We start from the raw sequence: 14731 nt of genomic DNA on the forward strand, positions 1-14731 counted from the left end.
AGATTATATGAACTGGCTTATCCCAGCTAGCACCCACCCCTTGAACGGAAGCAAGATCAGTCCCATGCAAACCACATTGCATATACTGTGGAGGAGAAATTAATATGGAGGAGACCAAGAGCTGTGTGTGTGTGTGTGTGTATACACACATACCTTGGGAAGGCCAGCTAGTGCATGAGAAACTCTGTCTCTTAGGTTGTTAAAACAAAAAGGTTTGGGAAATGAGGCAGTGTCCCAGGTAGAGAGCAAACTCCACTGTGCCATCTGGATGGTATGCTAGTGATAATCCAGCTCCTGTGACACGTCTTCCATTCCTTATCTGGTTTGATCCTTACCGTTGCTCTTGGAGGCTGGCCCCGGTAGCCCCATCTCACGGTCAGGTCAAATGAAAGCTCTAATCGTTCCCTCCAGATTCCAGAGCTAGTGAGAGGCAGAGCCGGCTTTCAGACTCAGGCCCGGGGTGGAAAGCCCTGCACTGGGAATGGGGCTTCATCGTTCCCAGCCTGGCCCAGCTGACATGGGCCTAAGGACTTCAGGCAACTCACCTCTCCCTTGAGTCCTCCTTTAGAAAGTCCATTCAAACCCACTGTCTTCTGTGATCCTCCGAGCAAGCACAGGAGGTGGCCGGTCTCGTTTACGAATGAGGAAGCAGGCCCAGGAAGGGGTGCCTTGCCCAAGTCAGGCTGCTTAGCCGGCCTCACACCTTGCAGCCAGCCCGGGGCTTGCCCTCTGCGTGCTGCTGTTGGAGCAGGCGTACCACTGGCGTTTGAGACGAGGGCCTAAGTGGGTGCCTAGCCAGGTGTGTCCAGGACGCCTGCTCTCCTGGGTCAGCTCTGGTCCCCGTGCCTTCTCTCTCCTCTGTTGCTGCAGCCTCCAAGTATGCCAGAGTGGAGCAGCTGACCCTCCGGGAGAGGCTGGCCCGCCTCAACACACACACCCTCTCCAAGAAGACCACTCGGCTGAGCCAGCTGCTGAAGCAGGAGGCCGGGCTTGTGCCCAGGGTGAGCCTGGGCGGAGGAAGGGTGGCATCCCCGCCCTTCCAGAGGGGAAGGACGGTGCTGTGGGTGGAGCAGGTGGCTTAGACTCCTGTCAGAGGTGGCGGCTGAAGGGGCTGCAGGGACCTCTCCGCATGCGTGCCTAGGAGGGGCTGAGCTGGCACCCTCACGTGATTCCAAAGAGCCGTCTGGGGCTCTCTCCAGGGCACCCTGTGCTGTCCTTTTCTGAGCATCACTATCTGCAGGTAGGAGAGCTAACCTCTGGACATGGGCAAGGGACCCACTTGGAATAGCTCCCAGGAGCAGCTCAGGTTGCTGGGGGCACTTACTCTAGACCAGGCATTATTTGATCAGCACAATGAAGTAGGTGTTTTTATTACCCCATTTGCAGCTGAAGAAAACAGGCTCAAGGAGGATAACATTTGCCCCAGGTCACACAGCCAGGGACCCAGTACGCCTGCGCTTGCGTATCTTACTCCGTGATCTGAGTACCAAACCACTAAGCAGCACTCACTGCCTCTAACCATCCCACTCAGCTTTGGGGCTGAAGGACCTGGCTCTGGTGGACAGGGCTGCAGAGAGGTGGGCCCCAGTGAGAGCTTGGGACGCGGATGTGCCCCTGCCGTTACCCCGCCTCCTCCCTGCGTGGATATTCTCAGCGTTCACAGATCTCACTCTCCTCTCAGACGGAAGACAAGGAATTTGACGATTTAGAAGAGAGGTTCCACTGGGTGTCACTGTGTGTGACTGAGATGAAGAACAATGTGGCCGTTTACCTGGATAATCTGGAGGTGAGGATCCTGCCGGTAAGGATGGCTGGGCTGGGCTGGGCTGGGTCCCCCAGGCAGGACGCCCAGGGTCCACCCAACAAGCTGGCAAAGGCACCAGCCGCAGGAACCCAAATGGAAGAGGTCACCAGGTCGCTGGCCGCAGGTCAGATGAAGGGCCACAGGCTAGTGCTCCCCAGCCCACAGCCTCCAAGCCCATTGAGCTCTCAGGGGTGAGATTCCCACTGAGCAGGGTTAAAATTCACTGGGGTTCGAGTCCCACCCCACCAAGTCAGGCACCTCGAGCAGGTGACACAGGTGCCTATGAAAGTGAGGCAGGTAATATTGTCGCATGAAATGTGCACATGTCCGAGGCTTAGTGTCTAATAGGCTGTTGACGAGACTTTTTCAGTAGAGTTAAATGCATAATAATACTTAGAATTTGACCGTATGGATGAACAAAGCCTAAAGGGGCAGCAGTTACTTGACTTGGAGAAGCCGTGGCTGTTTGGGAATGTGGACCCGGCAGTAGCCAGTTCTGGTTTTAGGAGGAAAAAAACTTTCAGATGATATCTCATGATGTGTCCACATGAGCAGCAAATTTAATGAAAACTTAAGTGCTCTGTAGGCCCAAGAAAATGTATTTCTACAGGCTGAATTCAGCCCACAGGAACACCAGTTTGCATGCCAACAGGCACATTATTTTCCTTGTCCCAAAACTCTCCTTCACTGTTGTCATCGATGCTGACTCATTCCATCCACTCCATCCCTTTGTGGTTTTGTCCTCAGTCATGGCCATTTGCACAAAGCGGCTTGGTCAGAGGATAACAGGCTCTTTGGATAATGGGATTTGGGGTGTCCTTATGGGAAGTGTGGGAAGCGAGGGAGGTCATAGCTGCAGGCCCCTCTGTGTGGGGCAGATCCCCCTGCTTCTTCCCACTCCATCCTGGGCTCCCTGGGCAGAAGGCAGCAGGAGCCCGTCACAGTGCAGCGAGACGGGAGGGGACGGCTCCCAGAAAGGATGGAGAAGCAGGGTCACGTGCGAGACCCATCTGGCTTTGCAGGGTAGGACAGATATTTGGAAGCATTAAGCTGTGTTCCCCCAGGGGCGGGCTTACATGACATAGAGTCCCCCAGCAAGCGCGGGACCCCTCCTTTAATCCCCTGAGTGCAGGAAAAGCTGCTTTGGCTGGTGTGTCTTTAACCCTGGCGGAGTGTGTCTCGGTTCGGGAGCCTTCTGCCGGCAGGGCTGTCCAGACAGAACTTAATGACCATGTTTGCTTTTATAGCAGTTACTCTTACATGCCTGTTTGTGGCAGTTACTGCTGGTTTTCCTGTTATGGTAGTGTCATAAGGTGATTTTAAAAAAACCAAAACACTGATATGAAAAGGAATGGTTAGTTGATTTCAAGTATCCATCGAATATGTGGAATATGGGCACGGCAGTGAAATCAGAGGTGCCGTGCAAACACACCCGGTCGGGCAGCGCTGGATTAGGGAGAAAGGGCTTGTTCTGTCGCAGGAAGATTTGCTAATCACCCGAGCTGTGCAAGGATGGAGTAGGCTGTGTGCTTCCCTGTCACAGTGGGTGTGCGGAGGGCTGGACCGCCTCTCCAGAGGTAGGGTGGGGGAGGGGGTGCAGGCGTGGGATGGCCACAATGGGTCTTCATTGGCTGTTTCTCGTCTGCTCTGGGTCCAGACTTTCCTCCGCTTCTGGCCCCAGGAGTGCAATCTGGACATCGCTGGAGGGCCCATGCCGGAGTACTGCAGCCTCATGCGAGAGCTCCAGCTCCAGGCCTTCCCACGCTTCGTGAGTCCAGCTTCTCCTTTCCCCTTCCTTTGAGAGGCAGGTCGTAGAGCCTGGTGAGACTAGTATTTAGGGGCCTCCTGGCTGGCTCGGTCAGTAGAGCACGCAACTCTTGATCTCAGAGTTGTGAGTTCAAGCCCCACAATGGGTGTAGAGATGACTTAAAGCCAGGCCCTTTATATGATTGTTGCATCCATAACCTTCCAGAGCAGTAAGCAGGGCAGAAATTATTATTATTAATGCATTTTACTGATAAAAATAGCCTCAGCTAATGTTTGCTGTGCCTTACTATCCGCCAGGCAGATAAGCTGCTCAACGCTTTATAGTCTCCATTAATCCTCACAACACGGCTTACAGGGCAGATGCTGCTAAGAGCACCACTCTGCAGGGGAGAGCTGGAGGCTAAGGGAGGGTGACTTCCCAGTTTATTCACATGGTCAGTGTCAAGATGGAATCTGAGTCCCAAAGACTGTGATGTGGTCACCCCTCTCTACAAAATCTCTTAAGATCTGTACACAGATGTTAGGAAGGGCCAGGCCCTCTGCTAAGCTCATACATGCACTGTCCCCATTGTTCAGATGGGTACACTGAGGCCTAGAATGGTTAGATAACATGCAAGAGGTCACAGCGAGTTGGCGGGGGTGGGACTACCGCCTGGTCCTACCTCCCTCCAAAACCCCTTCTCCCCAGTGCCTGCCCTCTGCCGCTCCCTTTCCCAGCCCCGAGCTCCCCTCTCCCCGCAGAAGCAGCGGCTGGAAGGCCTGGTGTGGCAGCCATTGTGCAGCCTGGCCAAAGCCCTGGCCGGCCCTCAGAACCTGGTCAGGAAGCGTCTGGACAAACTCCTGGACTTCGAGAGGGTGGAAGAAAAGCTGTTGGAGGTGGGCAGCGTGACGTACGAGGAGCAGGAGGCCCGGCACACGTACCAGGCCCTCAACTCCCTGCTCATGGCCGAGCTCCCGCAGCTGAACCGGCTGGCCATGCGCTGGCTGGGCCAGATCCTGTGCACCTTCGTGGGCCTCCAGAGGGACCTCGCAGAGCAGGTGCTGCAGTGGGCAGAGGGCAGCTTGGCCCAGGTAAGGCCTCCGGGACTGGGGCGCCTCTGCCAAGTAGCCAGAGCCTCATAGCCCTGCAGCCAGCAGTTCAAGGGGGCTGGCATGGAGGGAGATTAGGCCGTCGGTGCTTAGCAGGCGGCCGTGGGGACCTCCTGGACCTCTCTTATGTCATTTGCCCATTCCTGGAGTCTGATCATGTAAACGAGAATAGAACTGGGACTCCGGGCAATTCCTGGGCTCTGGGATTCAGAAGCGGAGGAGGCTCTGCTGGGAAAATAGCAGACCTTGGGGCCGGTCCTTGGAATATATTAGAAGTCGGTGACAGAGGCCCGGCCCTTCCCCGAAGTCAGGAGTCAGTGTCTCTGGTTGGCATTCCCACTGCTGTGACTACTTCTAGTAGCTGCATCCTTGTGAGCACGTGGTGTGTCCCTCCCATGCATTATCCCAGCGCATCCTCACACTGACCGTAGAGCGTAGGTACCATCATCATCCGCATTCCAAAAGGAAGCCGAGGCACAGAGGGGTTAGACAGTATGCCCGAGGCCACACAGCCAATAGCAGGAGTTCACCCTGGCAGCTCAACTTCGAAGCCTGGGCTCTGAACACTGCTTGGCATCCTAGTAGAAAAGTTGTCCACTGAAAAATCTATTTATATAGATCACAAAGAAGTTTGGACAAACTTCCAAGGACAAACTTTGAATTCAGAGCTTTGAGGACCAGGGCTGATGCAGGGAAGAAAACGAGCTGCTTTCAGGTCTGTCTCTGTCAACATCAGAGCTGAGGGTCTGTGGGCCTGGCCCCCAGGATGGTGCAGACTCCTCAGAGCACACACTGTCTCCTGGGCTTCATGGTCCATGACTCAGCCGCCCCCTTGCACTGTGTTGCATGAAACTTCCTCTGAAACGTGCATGCCCCCCGGCTCCTTGTCCCAGTCCACTCTGTGGTCCCACTTCCTGTACACCGCTTCTGAGTGTGACCACGTCCCTTTGCACAGACCCCTTGCTTGGCCTGAAATGCCCCCAGCCCAGGGCCCCCTATGCCTTTCACAGTGCCTGGTGCATGGTAGGAACTCCCCAAATACGTGACAGATGAATGAACCTTTCCATGAGGCTCTCAAAGCCCCCTCTTGCAGCTGGGAGAGCCCATCTCTCCATCGAACATACTCCAACAGCCCTTAGGATGTGCTGTGCTAAGCTCTTCGCAGAGCCTGCCTTCATCTGGGGTGCTGGAAGAAGCTGTTTCTCTTCATTGAGGAGGGCTGGGATGATAGGCTTTTATTCTTTTGGGCCTTCAAAGCATTTAGTACAGAGTTCTGTCTTAGACATGCTTTTTGAATTTAATTAAGCCTGAACCATCTGCTAAAAGAACCATTTCTCTTTCCCAAAGCCAGAGGGTCAGTGTGATTAGATGAGCGTCATTCTCTTTCCACCCTCCAGTTCTGTCTGCAGGACTGCCAGGCCTCTTGTGTTTAGACTGGGATGTGCGGGCCTGGGGAGTGTTGCTGGATGCCAGCAGCAGGAAGATCAACTTTATAAAAGCAGAAAGTGGGCCTTTCCTGGTTGGGCCTGTCCTTTTGAATGTTCGGACCTGTCAGTGACTGGTGCCAGCTTCCTTGTCTGTGTCCCATGGCCCATTGCCCTGGACCAGTCCCGTGGAGCCTGGGAAAGGCCTGCATGGTAGAACTTCAATCTGTCTGCATCCTGGGGGCAGGGAAAAGGCTCTAAGTCAGACCCAAGAGCAGTAGGCTTGGTGACAAGCAGAGAGGGCAGGTCTCCATTAGCTGTGGATCTTACTCGTTCCTTGGTTGTTGGTAAGAAAGCAGGAGATGGCTCGCTAGGCCAGGGTCTCAGGATGGGGCATTACTCAGAATTCCTTGGGTTCCAAACCAGCTGAGGCATAAAGAAGTACATCCTGATTTGCATAACTGGGAGGCCCAGGAGGCGATTGAACCCACGGCAGGTGCATTCAGCACAAACATTGTCAGGGATCTGACTTTCTCTCCATCTCCTAGCTCTGTTTCCCTGTCTGGGCTGGCTTCATTCTCAGGCCAACCTTTTTCTGCATGGTGGGAGAGACAGCTTTTACATCTCAGCATCTAAAAGAGAAGTTTTCTTCTCGTTCTCAGCCTTCATATTCTAAATGTGATGGGAGGATTCTGCCTGGCCTTGCTTGGGTTTGTTGTCTAGTCCATGGGCTGCTCACAGCAGATGGGAGAAGGGAGGCCATGCCTTCCAGCCCTGTGGCCACAGCTCCATGGTGGGCAGTATTCCTAGACTCCAACAGAAGGACGCTTTCTTGAAGGACACTGAGCAAGGCAGTCAGCAGACACATATGACAGCTGATGAAGACGTTAAAATCCCTCTTCACACACCTGGGGCTGGAATGTAGACTACCAGAATCTTTCTGTCCCCTTCCTCCCAGAGAATGCTCTGATGACAGTGTCTATCCCACAGCTGCCCCACTACCACCTCTCCGAGCCAGCCTTCTGGAAGCTGGTGGAGGACACCCTGGGCCAGAATGGTCACCAGCTTCGCTCCTTTCAAGAGAACTTTGAGAAAGTGCTGCCACCTCCCACCGTACAAGTAAGTGTCCCTCCTTGCCCCACAGACTGTCCAGTTCTTTACCTGCCAGTGGGGGAAGGCCCAGTCCCGTTTCCTTTTCTTACCCCAGGTTTCCCTGTACCCTTTCCCTCTCTTCTTTCTGTCTGTGAGCCAGAGGAGGTGATAGGATTCACACCACCTACACACATGCTCCTCATGGCCAATAAACATCAGAGAAGAACAGTAGAATATTAAGTGCAATTAGACATAATAACAGACAAGTGACATCAGCATCCCCAAACCTGGAATTTCACATTTTTTAAAAAAAGCTTACTCTGTTTCCTTACCATCCCACTGAACCGGCTTCAGATACCAGCATTCAGGGTAAATAAAAAGTGGGAATAATAAATCATTTACATTTTCATTTTGCTATGGCATTTTCAGTTGCAAAACATAGCATTTCAGCTGCATTATGGTTTACAGACTTTGGCTGGCCAGATGCTTTTCTGGGTAAAGTATTTTTCTCTAAAATAGAAGGAAAGGGTATGTTTCCGGTGCACTTGAAGGATGTACGCAAGTAGCATACGTTGGAAGTGGAGCTGAAGTAGCCAAAGGGAGAAGGGGGCCCCGCAGGGGACAGACCTGGACGAGAGGCTCCTAAAGCTGTGTGTTCAGTCCCATGTGAAATGTGAAGTCAAGGGTGGGGAGATAGGGCCAGGATTCTCTGGAAGTGAGGAAGGGGCCCCAGAAACCCAGAGAGACAAGTAAAGGAGCCCATCCCACAAGGGCTGGCCCGTAGAGGTGGCCTGTGCACCTGACTGGAATGCAGAGAAGGCCAAAGGCCATCAGGGATGCAAGCCCTCTCCTAGGAGAGCGGACTCTTCCTTGGGCCACAGCCGTGCTCCCCTCTCCCCCCACACCAAGGCTGTCCCAGCCAGAGGTCCCACAGGGGTTGGGGTGGCGTGGGCCCTACAGTGTGGGGGGAGGACAGGTACAGAAAGTAAAGAGCAGAGCAGCCATTCAGATGAGTCATGGGAAACTCCTCTGTCTCTCTACTTGAGATAATAATATTTTTCTTATTGGAAAAGCGTTTCATGCTGATTGTAGAAAAAAAGAGAAAACACAGAAAAACAAGAGAAAGGAATGGAAACATCATGATCCCTATGTATGTGACAAACTGGCAGGAAGAGAGGAGATGCCCCCTCTTTTCCACCTTTGTTCCCACCCAGCCCCCCACGCCCCTCCTACGCATTCCTGACTTCTTTGGCTCGTGGTTCAGAACCCACAGAAGTGAGGTGGTCTCCCGGGACAGAAGCAGTCCTCCTGATATTCTTCCACGTGTCCCCTTGGTCCCTCCAGGGAATGCGGCTCTTCTCTGCCCGGGGCCTCTCGGACTTGAGAAAGAAGGCAAACGTTTCTACACGGCTAGCTTTTACACTCAGGGTAACACCTCCATTCTGGGGAAAAAAAAGTTCCCCTGTCTCCACATCCACCTAAGGGCCTGTTTAGAAACATCAAGTTCTGCTAGTTCTTGAGCCTGACTAGTGAACCCACTGGAGTAGGGGTAATGGCAGAATGGCAGAGTCTGTGCCCAGACATCCCTGAAGGGCCCCTCTGTCTGCTTTCCCTACACCAAGCACCTCCTCCCCCCAGAAATTACCACATAGAATATGATCGCTGTATATATATACACACACATATATAGTCAGAGAATCTATAGTAAATCTGTATTCAATGTTTTTAGTTTCTTCTTTGTTTTGCAAAAAGGGGACCATCACCCCTGAGTCTTTTCTTGGTGATACTTTTGTTGGAAGAAATGAACAAGAAAACAAAGGCAGTGCCAGGAGATTTTTGGATGCGTGGAAAGCACCCCTGAGTCATTCTTCCCAGCTAGCTGGCCGTTTCCATCAGGGAAGAACTGTCTTCTGCATTTCTGTTACCCCATTCAGAAGGCTTACTGTGCATTGTAAACAGTAGGTGCTTGATAAATACTTGTGGGATAGAAGATAGCACTCCTTTCCATCACACGTGAGGGAGGGTCTGTGCGCATCACCCCATGCCGGCTGTCGGAGCAGCCGCACGAGTCAGGCCTGGTGCCCGTGTGAAGGTCATGGTCTTACTCATTCAGGCTGGAAGACCTGTGCCGGGCTTTTTCCTGTGGGGTTATTCAGCTTAATGCTGTGGCCAGAATTTAGAGCCCCACCCTAGAGTTCTGTAACTGAGAACTTCTGGAAGCTGAATTAGAATTTTAGAAAATTCCAGAAGTTTAGACCTAGGAGGGATTTTTTTAGAGGTTAAATTGAGGGGGATTTTTTGAGATCCGTTCGGAGCCTAAGAGTGTGCGTCCTTCCTCTAATCCAGGCTTCCTCTAATCTGTTAGTGAGGCGACTGTGGCCCATTGGCGGCAGAGGAAGCATCCGCGCAGGGCTCCTGGCTGTCAGCACATGGGCAGCCAGCTTTGACACACCGACTGAGGCACCTGTGTCTCTCTTTGTCCCTCCCCCACCCCCAGCCACTCCTTCCAGGGGCTGAACGCCAGGTGCAGGCTCTCCTGAGCAGGTACGGCCCAGAAAAGCTGTACCAGGTGACAAGCAACATCAGCGGGGCTGGGACTCTGGACCTGACGCTGCTGCGGGGCCAGGTTGTGGCTCTCCTTCAAAACAAGGACACCAAAGGCAACAGCAGCCGCTGGCTGGTAGACACCGGGGGTACGTGGGGCTTCGGGGGCTCTTCCCCTCCCTCTGGGAAGCCCCCCAACAGGAACCAGTGGGGAGATCCGGGCTGTGGGCAGGGGTCTGGCTATGCAGATTTGCGATGGGAATTGACCCAGGTGAAAACTCAGGGCTTGGGGCTCAGCCAGCTCAGCATGGCCCGTGCCATGCCACAGAGAGGAAGTGAGTCTTACGTTGCTACATCTGTTATCAGGCACCTGTTATGTGCCTTGCGGACCTCACAGACTTTTGGGGTAGACAGAGATGTGCAGAGAGAGCTCCAGCATCTCCTTCAAAGATGTAGATACGCAGAGAAGGCACGCTTGGATCCCAGCTACAGGGAGGACATCTGGCATCTAGAACAAGAGACGTGTGGTCCTGCCTGTCCCCCATGCACTGATCCCAGCCTTGGATGTGCTGCTCAGGTCTGGGTGCCCCAGTGTAACTGGGCAGGAGGCAATTGGCACCTTGAAACCAAGAGGAGATGGCCCAGCAGTGTCTTCCAGAAAGGGGCCTGTGACCCACAAGATGAGGGTCACACAGGCTCACTGGGAAGGGATCCACAGACAGTTTTTCCCCTTCAGACAGTGTATTGTAATTGTCACTGAAATATTTTTCTGCGTTTGAGAAAAACGATAGCCAGTTCAAAACCCGTAATTTTATTCATATTATTGGTAGAACAAGTCTAAGTTTTAAAAAGTGAGTCTATCAAAAAATTAAGTGTGTGACTCTTGATCTCAGCTCAGGTCTTGATCTCAGGGTCGTGAGTTCAAGCCCATGTTAGGCTTCACACTGGGCACAGAGCCTTCTTTAAAAAAAAAAAAAGAAAGAAAATGGTACAAATCCAACAGAAACTGTGAAAGGGCAGTCTCATGACTCAAGTTGACAAACAGCTGAATTGGATTCAAGCCAGCCACTGGGGTCAAGGGGACTGAGTTTGGATCCCAAGTCAGCCACTTTACTAACTGCCTGATCTCAGAGAAGTTAGCGGAGCCTCTCCGAGCTCCGCTGGCCCAGCCGTCAGATGGAGACAACAGTACTGACCCGGAGGCTTGGTGTGAAGACTGGACAGTCAAATGCCAGTCCCGCCACCCAGCAAGCTCTCAGGCGGTGCTGGCCGTGCACGGTGATAGGGAGCAGAACAGCGCTGGAGCAAAAACTGGGGGCACTCAGCGAAGAGAAAGGCAGTTTCTGCCTCCTGCAGAAGGCTGTGTCGAGTGAGGAAGCAGCCCCACTCTAGGTCTCCGCTTGAGGGGAAGGGGACCAGTGGTCCCAGCACCAGGAAAGCAGTATTCATCCCAGCCCGAGGGAGAACGTCTTACCCCTGTCAAAGCTGTTCAAAGCAAAGTGGGTTGCCTTGGTAGGGAATGAGCTCCCTGTCACTGGGGATGTGCAAGTAGAAGCTGGAAACAGTGAGTGTGGGTGGGTTTGTGAGGTTCCTAGATGACCTTTTCAGGTCCTCTTTCATGTTGGGAAATTGTGCTGGAGGCATTCACATCCATAAATGGTGCTGACTTCCTCTACCACTAAAAGGGATGGGAAGGGCCGTCTGTAGCCTGATAACATTGTGCGTGTCCTATAGGACATCGAGGGTATGCGCCAGCTGGGAAACTGGAGCTGTACCATGTCATCTCCGGTCAGGAGGAAATCAAAGGGCAGGAGAGGGCTCACCAGGACTCCTATCACCTGGCACCAGAGCCCATCCCAGCCCCTGTGCCCTCTCTCCCAACGGTGACCCAGGTGAGTGTGGGAGAGGGGTGGGGTTTGCCCTCCCATAGCCACCTGGAGTGGGGCTTTGATCTTCCTCCTATTGGAAGAGGCTACCGTCCCTTGAGGCCGGGGCCTTGGTCAGTGGCCACAGTCCTGGTCAGGACTGGACCTGGAAAAAGGAGGATTTCATCCCTGCCACATAAACAACCCCTTGCTCCCTATCAAGGGGATGAGCGGAATTCATTCATTCATTCACTGTTTGCCAGGCATTGTGCTAGATGAGAGATGTAATCATGAGCAAAAGTAAATCTTGGTCCTTGCCTTCCTCAGATTTTTAACCTGGGGGTGGGGAAAACAGCAATTAATAAAATAATCATGGGAATCATTGTAAAGTTAGAGCAGTGATAAGTGCGGGAGCCCTAGGTCTAGTGGGAGAGGTGCAGGAAAGGCTTTTCTAAGAAGAATGATGCTTTTTCTCTGATTTGAAGGGTGAGCAGGGATTAATTGGATAAAGGGAGTGTGCTGGGGTGTGGATGGGAAGAGCTCCCCAGAAAGTGTGCATCGTGAAGGCAGAGGCCCAGCGTGTTTGTGTGTGTGCACGTGCACATGTGCATGTCTGTGTGTGGACAAAGGAGGGGCACGTGGCGGGGAGGAGAAGGTAGGGGTGCGGTGCTGCTAGAGAGGTCGGCAGGGCCAAGCTAGGGGGGCCATGTGGCCTTGGCGAGGGTGTCCCCCTTGGCTTCAGAACAGTGGGGAGCCCAGATGCATGTTCGCAGCAGCATTAGTCGTAACTGCCAGGAAGTAGAAACAAGCCAAGTGTCCATCAGCAGATGAGAGTGGGTAAGTGAGATGCAGCATAGCCACACAACGGAGTATTACTCGGCCGTGAAAAAGAAGGAAGGGCCTGTATGTGGCATCACATGCAGCTCTGTGTAGAAGGCCTCGTGCTGTATGACTTTATATGAAACGTCTAAACCAGGCAAATGGCTGGAGACGGGAAGTACATCAGTGGTTGGCAGGGACCAGGGTTGGGGGGAGTTGGGAAGGGACTGCTATCTCCAGTGGGGGTTCTTTTTGAGGGGATGTAAATGTTCTGGAATTAGAAATGCTCATTTCACAGACTTTGAGCCTATTAAAAACTACTGAATTGTACACTGTAAAAAGATGACTGCTACAGTATTTGAATTCTACCTCAAAACCAAAAAAGTGATGGGAAGCAATTAAAGGGTTTGGCTTTGCTGGGATGGAGTCGTCGAGGGAGGAGAAGCTCTGTGGGGTCGCTGTGAGGGCCGGAGGAGCTAGGAAGGCCAGGCCAGGCATATGTGAGCCTCAGTAGACGGCAGCCACTCTCCCCGGTGGAATAGAGCTTCACCTGTGACAGGTGGGCAGTAGAAAGGGCAGGAGCAGCGACAGGGAGCAGTGGTAGGAAACCAGAGACTGGCGGTGAACAGTCCGGGAGGCCTCAGGCCAGAGAGGAGCCTCAGGTGGGCTGTCTGGGGGCAGCGGAGAAGCCTGTATGATGTGAGGCGTGCAGCGTGGGGCACATCCCCAGGAAGGCTCCGAGGGCCAATGCCTCCTGCTGGGCATTCCCGCCCATCAGCCAAGAACCCACAAGGAGCTCCCCAGAGGGCCTGGCCGGGCCCCAGCTCCACCCAGTGTGGGCAGCATCTCTAGGTCTGGGTGAGCCCAGCCATCCATCTTCCCAGACACATCAGCCACTTCCTCTGTTCATGGGTCCACGCTTGTGGAATGGTCCCCGTCCTCCCCCGCTTCTGACTGTTCCGGAGGGTTGGCTGCAGTAACAGCAGGAATGGTAAACAGAGTCAGAGCAGCCCACATGTACTGAGCCCTGAGCGTGTACTGGGCACAGACGCACATCATTCATTGAACTCCCACAATTACCTGGAGTGGGGGATGCTATTACTTCCATTTCGCAGATGAAACTGAGGCCAGGGACGTGAAATATTAGCCTAATAACTACCCTCTCCTCCAGTCCCCCCCTCCCCAGTTCAATGCCTTTCCTTAAAGATTAACTGAGTACCCTGATCCCCAGTCTCTACTCCAAGTTGGGAAGCGGGCCTAGGGAGGTGACACCCTCAGATCCGGGGAGGGTTTTGGTGGAGAGGCTGCCACGTGCTCTGCTCAGTGGGGTGACAGCAGTGGACCAGGGCACCCGTACTGACAGGCCTGGCTTCGTTGCTGTGTGATTTTGAATGAGCTCTTTGACTTCTCTGAGTCTCCATTTCCTTATCTGAAAAATGGAGCAGATAGAATTATAGAACTGTGAGAGTCAAGCCCAGGGAACACGCTGGAACAGAGCCTGGCACACAGTGGGTATTGCTGGTGGAAGTGGCAGCGGTAGCCTTCCTCTTTAGCATAGAGGATGTCCTTGGGAGGTGGTGACTGCCCCGTGGGCACTGAGTCGGGTGGGAGGGAGCAAGACGAGAATGGCATCTCTGGGTTGGGTGTGTCTGTCCCCCTGCCGCACTGTTTCTGTGTCACTCCCCATGTGTTTCAGGTGGTGGCGGTGTACCCCTTTGTGGCCAGAAGCAGCCATGAAGTGAGTCTGCAGGCGGGCCAGCTGGTGACTGTCCTAGAGGCCCAGGACAAGAAGGGGAACCCGGAATGGAGCCTCGTGGAAGTGAACGAGCAGAAGGGATATGTGCCTTCCAGCTTCCTGGCCAGGGCCCCAAGCCCAGCTCCGTGGGGCTGGAGTCTGCCCTCCTAGGGTGCCTGCTGTGGTGCCCGGGCTGCCAAGGGACAGGGAGGCTTGGATGCTAGGACCCTGTGAGAGGAAGGAATCCAAGAGAAGGCGGGGGTGAGAGGGGAGATCAGGCCTAGGTGGGGTGAAGGGCAGCCAGTAGAAGTGGGTGGGCCTTGCAGGCATACCCGGCGTGGGTGAGCAGGAAAGGCTCCAGCCAGAGCCGCTCACCAGGTCTGCAGAAAACGGGCTTCCCGTCTGAAGTCCCAGCAGCCTGGATGGCAGGTCAAGTTGATGAGGACTTGCTGTCGTTAATGGCCTGTCTTACCTGCACTCCCATCCAGCCCTGCCCACCGAGTGGGTCGCGCAGGTGAATGTTACCTGTGTGCGTGGGGTTGCAGCGCGCTGGAGAGGTCCAGAGCTGTCTGGCCTGACAGTTCACTTCCTG

The 14731-nt window shown here is 53.7% G+C and overlaps 1 protein-coding gene across 5 annotated transcripts in view; it reads left to right on the forward strand.

Annotated features, from left to right (window-relative positions):
* ARHGEF37 (Rho guanine nucleotide exchange factor 37) overlaps positions 1–14522 on the forward strand; it is a 49441-nt gene extending 34919 nt beyond the window's left edge. For 4 of the 5 annotated variants that reach the window (XM_032851516.1, XM_032851517.1, XM_032851515.1 and 1 more), the window contains exons 6-13: positions 871–1001; positions 1682–1786; positions 3462–3572; positions 4313–4642; positions 7075–7203; positions 9674–9869; positions 11455–11612; positions 14101–14522. In XM_032851516.1, coding sequence (XP_032707407.1) covers positions 871–1001; positions 1682–1786; positions 3462–3572; positions 4313–4642; positions 7075–7203; positions 9674–9869; positions 11455–11612; positions 14101–14310 — 1370 coding nt within the window. In that variant the 3' untranslated portion in view covers positions 14311–14522. The remainder of the gene's footprint in view (positions 1–870; positions 1002–1681; positions 1787–3461; positions 3573–4312; positions 4643–7074; positions 7204–9673; positions 9870–11454; positions 11613–14100) is intronic. The other variant, XM_032851512.1, reaches the window with a different exon arrangement.
* The last annotated feature ends 209 nt before the right edge of the window (positions 14523–14731 follow it).

The sequence above is a fragment of the Lontra canadensis genome, unplaced genomic scaffold, assembly GCF_010015895.1.
Source record: "Lontra canadensis isolate GAN:19392208 unplaced genomic scaffold, GSC_riverotter_1.0 scaffold5, whole genome shotgun sequence".
NCBI lineage: Eukaryota > Metazoa > Chordata > Mammalia > Carnivora > Mustelidae > Lontra > Lontra canadensis.